Raw genomic sequence first — 8,269 nt, forward strand, 5'->3', positions numbered from 1 at the left:
TCAGGCAAAGAAGAAGGTGGAAGCAGTCAGTAGGTGGAATGGATGAATTGTATGTTTCCTCCTCTTTCTCTCTCCTGTTTTGAGTTCCATTCTAATGCTGTGAGAAAAAAATCTCTTGCTTAGTATTTCAGATTAAGTTCCAAGGATAGAATTATTTCCAAATTCCTGAAGGCATCTAGTTTGAACCAGAGGGTCCATTCAAGACTTTTCTGGGAAAGAAAGTCCCTGTCTGGTCATGAGACCAATTAGTCAAGTTAAAATTAAGGTTGGATGGGGCTTGGGCTGTATGTGCCTGAAGAGTAGGATTCACAAAACTGTCAGCACCTGGAAAACCATCACGGAGGGAAACATGCATTCATTCCCACATAATGAGAACAGGGGTTATATTTTCCTTCCATATTCTTTATAAAAATCCTCTAAGACCTCTCCTGGTTCTCAAGTATCACAGAAGTCACAGCCCTATGACCACAGTGATGAATCCACCACCAGGTAAACTGAGTCAGCCAATCTATGTGCTTCAGGGATTCGAAAACCTGCTTACAGCCAGGGATATAACATGGTCACAGAATCAGTCTGTATACATGGGAAAGCCACTCAGTCAATAATTCTGAACATTTAGCATTAATCCTGTTGTGATCTCAAGTACTGAGAATGAGACCATGGGAAGCCATTGAGATAAAATAAACATGTGTGGATCATACTCTTGAAGTGTGATCCTTCCCCCAAAAGACAGGTATGGAACAAAGTTAAAGAGATTTCAAAAGAGGGCTAGATTTCCTGCTTGTGATACATAGGAGGGTGGTCAAGAACTAAGAGGAAAAGATCTGAAGGAAGACAGGTGGACATGTAAAAAGCATAAGTCTAAGTGGAATTTTGGAACCCATGTGGCGGTTCTCACTTTACGTGGTAGAGTTTTACTATAGTTGAGTTAGCATTTCATTCCTGAAACAAGTTCACTGTGGAGGAAGTGAGTCTTAGACTTTTAAACCATCCAGAACTTACAGGTAAGCTCATATGCCACAGAAACATTTCTGAGTGAAGCAAGTTGAAACATTGTCTTTCTAAGGTTTCCCCTATTATGTTTTTGTTTATCATGAATACAAAGTAGGATCTGAATGCAACAAACTTCAACACAAGTCTCTATACATCTATTGTGAAGCAACTACTGGGCTTAATATTATGCCTCAATAAACACTGTGCTTTATTAAGGTTTGTTGAAATCCAGCTCTATATTTTTTCTTAGTGAAAGGAACTTACTCTTTAAAAAATTCTAAAATCCTTATAATGTTTGTATCTGCTAGCTATATCATAGCTTATCTGTTTATTAAATTTATTCAATGCATGAATCTATTAAAAAAAATAGTATCCTTTGGTACCTAAATGAGAAAGTCAGGCTAGATTATACCCTTAAATTTCTACTCACACCTGAAGACTTCCTAATCCATATTGGACAAAGAGGACTTTGGTATTTGATTGAGTCACTTCATTCACATCCAGTACAAATCTATACAATGGCAGAAAGTGTATTTAAAGAATTCTATAATAGGGCTGGGAAGGTGGCTCAGTGGTAGAGCGCTTGCCTTGCATGCATGAGGCCCTGGGTTCGATTCCTCAGCACCACATGAGCAAAAAGAAAAAAGGCCAGAAGTGGTGCTGTGGCTCAAGTGGTAGAGTGCTAGCCTTGAGCTGAAGAGCTGAGGGACAGTACCCAGGCCCAGAGTTCAGGACCCATGACCGGACCCAAGAAAAAAAAAAAGAATTCTATAATAAACAAAAGAGCATATTAATATTTCAGAGTGTTGGTGAAGGATGAAAGTTGATCAATTATTTATTCCTCATATTGCTGCTTGACATTATATCGTCTTTCGAGTTACCACTCTGTTTATTTTTCTTCTTTTCTTTGTATTCATTTGTTATTTGTTTACATTGTATTAACATAAATGACCTAGACATATGCTCTATTTTAGCCTCTCAACATTATTAATGTATATTTGAAGTTTGTTGAGAGTTCTTAACTTGTTTATATTACAAAAGAAAATGAAGCAACCATATGAGGTAATTAGGATTATTAAGAAGTTTTTTTTTTGCCATTTTCATTACTGAAATATAAAACTGCTTTGTCCCCCATACCGCACTTAACATTTAAGGAAAGGGACATCATAGCAGATAGACTGTGTTGCTGCCAGCTGGGTTGTGGAGTTTCTCTGTCAGTGAGGGCTTGGGCATGGGGGTCTCTGTCAGTGAGGGTTTGAGGTTGGCGCTCTGCAGTGGTAGTTTCTATCAGTGGTGATTGGGGAGGTCTATCAGTGGAGGTCTGGGGGGTGGTCTCTGTAGCAGAGGTCTGAAGGTAATGGTCTCTGTAAGTGGGGATCAGAGGGTGGAAGGGTGTTAGGGGTCTGGGGTCTGTCATGGGAGAGGGGATATGGGTAAGGAGTCTCTATAGTGGGGTTATGATACGGGCTCTGTCAATGTGGTCTTTTGCATGTGAGGGACAGAATGGGGCTCAGAGAATCCTACCTGAAGAGGGACAGGGACCAAGCACCCATTGAGAAGTGGTATTTGGGTCATCAGGGATTTGTCTGCTTCCCTGAGAAGCAAGGCTCAGAGGATGTACATGGGGCCTGGACTCGGCTCAGGGCTCCTCTGAGCCCACACTGTGCCCTAGACCATCACCCTAGTCCTTGAGCGTGCCATGTGCACATCCGCGCCGAATATCCTGGTGCGAAGGAGCTGTTCACAGGAGAGGCCATGGGGCCCCGGGCTGCATTAAACTTGTGCTTTACACTTCCATCCAAACACGCCCCCATGGTACACTACAGAAATACAGGGTCTGTGTCTGCCACACGTGGTTTTGAACCGTTCCGAAGGTGAGGCTTTCACTGGTAAGCAGGAGTTAGCTATTTCTGCTTTTCTCTCCCCTGGAAAAGCATAGCTTCTGTGTCATCCGTTTCCCCCACTGCAAAGGCTACAGAGTCAATGTTCTCTTGGGGAGTGCCCACAGGCATCAGCTGGCTTTGCCCCCAGAGACACCCTCTGCTGAACAGATGACACTGCCACCGTCAGTGACGACTCCCTGGCTACTTCACATGCCTCAGGAGCTTCCTAAGAAAATTGGACCACTTGACACCTCTCAGGGCAAATCCCGTTTCCTCTGAATTTGCATCATTAATCCATTTCTACTTTTACTTTTCCAAATAGATGATATGGAAATCTCCCCTGGTTCTGTTCACGTGAAAATCTCTTCTTCATTGCTCAGCTTTATGTGCATATTATGAAATCTGGAGTTTAAGTTCATCAATAACTAATATATGACTCTGCTGTTGATTATGGACATGAACACATATAAGTGAGCCATGTCATATGGTAACCCCCCTCAAATCTCTATCTGTATGTATTCTGTATTTTTATAAACTTTTTGCATTACCTGTAAGTAGTTGGACAAGGCGCGTTTAATTCAACACATCCATTTATGAGTACAGGGCCTCTTGAGCAATGTCACCCTTTCTGTCTTACTCTCCCAGACCTTTTGCATAGAAATCAATCCCTAAAATTCCCGTTTATTTGTTCATATATTTATTATTATATTTTTGTTATCTTTAAGTAGTTGTACAAAGGAATTGCCCTTCAACAAAGCAGCTTATGAATGCAAAACATCTTGATCAATGTCACCCCTTCGATTTATTAAAGTTATTCTTTTTTTACTATTATTGCTAAAAATACTATACAGAGGGGTTACAATTACATGGGCAAAGTAATGAGGACATTTCTTATCAAGCATTGTTGCCTCCTCCTTTGTTTCCCCTTCCCATCCCTTTCCCCCTACACTCCTCCCCACCTCGAACCAAAGTTATTGAGTTATAGAATGTTCAGACCTCTCTTGCAACACTGATTAGAATCTTCTTGACCTTTTAGGTGTCATGTACTCTGGGAAGCCATTATATCTCTCCTCAATGCCAGCCATCAACGCAAGAAATCCTATGAAAATCACCCTTTACATCCAACACTATGATAGCATTATTGAATGATCATTATTTTGTCCTTTCTTATATCTACAATATAGGAACATCAAGATCTACTTTGTACACATTTCTGTATCTCCAGAGTATTTTCTAACAACCTGACATATACTAATCCTTGAACACTAGGTAGAGTTGGTTTTATCAATGCCATTCTGTCTAGGAATCTCTAAGGAATGACTAAACCACCATCCATGCTATTTCTGGAAGTCAGAAGCAGTGAACATCTTATGAATGGGTAGCAAGCTGGATGAGTAACATCTACAGAACTCATTTCTACTGCATTGCCTGAGAGGAATATTTTCTGGTTTGCAGTTCAGCTATGTGGCTCAACACCACTCCATCTGCATTCCTGCTTACTGGCTTCCCAGGCCTGGAGAAGGCCCATCACTGGATCTCCCTCCCACTGTTGATGGCCTACATCTCCATCCTTCTTGGCAATGGCACCCTTCTCTTTCTCATTAGGGATGACACTAACCTTCATGAGCCCATGTACTATTTTTTAGCTATGTTGGCAGCCACAGATCTTGGAGTGACCTTGACCACAATGCCTACAGTGCTGAGTGTTCTGTGGTTAAATAACAGAGAGATTGGCTATGGAGCTTGCTTCTCTCAGGCCTATTTCATCCATACTCTTTCTATTGTGGAATCCGGTGTCTTGCTTGCCATGGCCTACGACCGTTTCATTGCCATCCGAAACCCCTTAAGATATACCTCCATCCTTACTGACATGCAGGTAATTAAAATTGGGGTGGGAGTGTTGACAAGGGCCGGTCTGTCAATTATGCCAATAATCATTCGCCTGCACTGGTTTCCCTACTGTCGATCCCGCATCCTCTCCCATGCTTTCTGTCTGCATCAAGATATCATCAAACTCGCCTGTGCAGACATCACCTTCAATCGAGTCTACCCACTGGTGGTTGTATTTGCAATGGGCGTGTTGGACTTTCTCATTATCTTTTTCTCCTACATTTTGATTCTCAAGACGGTCATGGGCATTGCTTCTAGAGAGGAACGAGCCAAGGCCCTCAACACATGTATCTCCCATATCTGTTGCATCCTGGTCTTCTACATCACTGTAGTTGGCCTAACGTTAATTCATAGGTTTGGCAAGCATGTTCCTCATGTGGTCCACATCACTATGAGCTACATCTACTTCCTCTTTCCCCCTTTCATGAACCCTGTCATCTACAGCATTAAAACCAAACAGATTCAGAGTGGGATACGGCGCTTGTTTTCTTTGCCTTGCTCTAGAGTATGACTTGATTCATTGTGCTAAGAAAAATAACTCTTGGAACCCGAGCAAGCTGATAGCTGTGTAGGCATTTCAACGGAAATCAACCCATTTCTCTGTCACTTAGCGTATCGTCTTCTCTTGGCCATTTCTTTTTATAGGGCATAATATATACACAACATTTAGCACATGTCTTAAGGGCTTACCCTGGTGCGAACTCTTTTTCCTAGATAATTCATAGTTTGATGAGCCTGTGGCATAGCTAGTAACATTTGAGTTAATGCCATCATTTTCCTGAGGCCTCATATGCATGAGAGAAAGACATTTTTAACTTTGTGCATGCATCTAGTTTTCTTGCTCATATTGAGCTAGCTAATGTTTCTAGAAAAACACATTAAGTAAAGAAATGAGCTTTACCCTGCTCTCAATTCAGGATGACTTTAGGAGAAACTGATCTGTGGGAAAAAATCCAAAAAAGAAAAAGAGAAAGTCCATTCTGTTAAAATTTTATCTGACAATAATTTTGAATGTAATAACCTAAAAGCCAAGCTAACATTCCTAGTCCAAATAATCATTTTCTTAATGAGCTTGCCCTCAAAAACTGATGAACAGAAGATAATTATTTTTGTTTAGCAAAGTGGTATAAAAAGTCTAATTTGTAAATGCATTATGGGTAACACGAGAGGAGTGTTCTTGTATGCAGAGTGCTCTTCAGAAGGGAGACACTCCTGGCCATCTGTATGGGAGAAGGAAGATGGAAACCCTGGTGACCATAAGAGAAAGTCTTCCTGGCCATACACATGGCTTTCAAAATTGACTCCATGCACTACCTAAAACTGGGAAGAAGGATTTTATGGCTCTGTGGGAAACTTTAAATTCAGTCAAGCAATTTCTGATGGACAGAATCCCATATCTGAAATGCTAGAGTTACATAAAAGGTCATTGAGTAAATAGTCACTTCCTTCCATGTAGATACATCTGATCTCTGGTGTCTGCCAGTTCAAAGTAACCTGCATTGGCTACATCAAATCTTTGTCATCAAAGATGACAGAATGTCTGGGATTTATCAGAAACTTTAAAGGCTCAAAAAAAGAGTGAAATCATATCTTAGGGCAGTTTCCAAGATAGTAAATCATTTTTTGTGATACATCCAATGGATGGTGCTTTATGTTTGGTTTACTCATTTTGACCGTATGTTTGTATTTTAGGTAAAATGTATTTCTCCTTCCATAGCTTCTAGAGTGTTATTTAGGAAAAGTAAGAACAGTATAAGCCTCGCTTGTTACTATGACATACAATCAGCCACCATATAGATTTTTTAATGAAATATAATTTGATTAAACTAATTGATTACATTTAAATTCTGTGTCAATCGATTCTTCTGTTTGCCTTATTGTGCCTGATTATGTCTTCCAAGATAAGACCAAATTAATTGAGTACCATTTAGCAGAATCACATCTCATTAAATTCGAGTTCTTCCTTGCCTTGTGCTCTTGGGAATGTATTCAGAGCCATCTAAGCCACATCAAAAGACACATTTCTTTGTTTTCCTTTGGGTCCAGGGGCCCTGGGGCCTACTCTTATTAGATGAACATAACAGATATTAGGATAGCAATACATTTAATAAAGCTGTAAAGAGATACATATGTTGAGCCTCCACACGTTTGTCTTTCCTTCTCTTTCCTTATATTGAAAAGAAGGGATGGAGAGTTTTGAGTAAATGTCCAAGAAAAATAAAAGACTGGGAATTTCCATTTCTCTTTGTAGAGCTAATTCTATGAAAAAAAAGCAGAGTTCGGGGCCCATGAGGTCTTTAGTAGAACCTGTGCTCTAAAAGGCGTTACGGAAATGATCTTTCTGGGTCATTGAACGTTCTTCTGTGATCCCTGTTTTACATGGACTTCAAGTAGAGTGGAAATCCACAGGTCTTGGGTGGTCACAAAAAAAGAAGCCAGGGCCAAAAGTCCATCTTCACTTTCTCTTTTTTCCATCTTGTTCCCCATGTGATTCCTAAACGGAATCACCTTCCTGGTGATGAGGATAGATTTCAAATCAGGTTGTAGGAAGAGACCTTGAGGATCCCTAATTTAAACTTCCAAACCCCAATCCTGTAAAGATGAAGATGTAGAGGAGAAGGGAAAAGAAGAGGGAGCTGACAGTGAAGAAGATTGAACAATGTTTTATATATGTGTAGAAAGAGGCATACACACATGCATATTGACATACATCACACATACATACATACATACATACATACATACATACATACGTGCACACAGATGTAGATGATGAAACCTGTCAGACACTATTTGAAGAAATAGTAGGAGGCATTAATGGAATGCAAGGGAAGGAGTGAGCTTGTTCAAAGTATTCTATGTCCATCTATGGAATCATCACAACGCAGCCTCCTTGTACGCTTCATGTGTACTAATTTTAAAAAAAAGAGGAAAGAGGCACAAATGGGCCTTGGGAATTTCTGAAGCAGATATTCTTTGCATCTAGATTTCTGGACATGATACAGTGAAGTGTTACTTGAGTCAAGACCTTCCATAGGACTACATCTCCAAGGCTTCCTGAAAACTCTCCCTCCCACCTCCACTCCTAAACCCTGGTGTCTGAACTCAGCATCTGCACTTGCTTGGCAGACACTCTACGATTTGAACCATGATTGAAATCCATTGTCTAGACTGTCTGTGATGCAGATACCAGTGTCCAGAGAGATGTGGGAGTGGGGGGAGGAGGGAAGAAGGAAAAAGTAAACTCAGCATAAACTTTTCAGGCTGAACGACCCATATAAATCATACAAAATCTTACAGAATAGACTTCATGAAGCCTGGGCTTTGAATCGGGAAAAGAGTGAGTTGACTTGGCATCCATGTTCCATGGCAGAGGATGCAATGACTGGCTGCATCTGGAAACAAGGAGGCCCTGGAGCTAGGGTTTCATGGTGGGCAGGGTAGGGATTCAACTCTCGGTCAGTGTCACCAGACTAAAGAATTCTGTGTCCTATGAGATGATT

The 8,269-nt window shown here is 40.8% G+C and overlaps 1 protein-coding gene across 1 annotated transcript; it reads left to right on the forward strand.

The window, feature by feature from the left end:
• The first annotated feature begins 4,338 nt into the window (after window positions 1–4,338).
• On the forward strand, window positions 4,339–5,277 carry LOC122116306 (olfactory receptor 51B6-like). Its single transcript, XM_042689966.1, has one exon. It carries the CDS (start codon window positions 4,339–4,341, stop codon window positions 5,275–5,277), a length of 939 nt encoding a protein of 312 aa, XP_042545900.1.
• Window positions 5,278–8,269: the final 2,992 nt, after the last annotated feature.

Source organism: Dipodomys spectabilis, unplaced genomic scaffold (assembly GCF_019054845.1).
Source record: "Dipodomys spectabilis isolate Male_0828 unplaced genomic scaffold, ASM1905484v1 ptg000003l, whole genome shotgun sequence".
NCBI lineage: Eukaryota > Metazoa > Chordata > Mammalia > Rodentia > Heteromyidae > Dipodomys > Dipodomys spectabilis.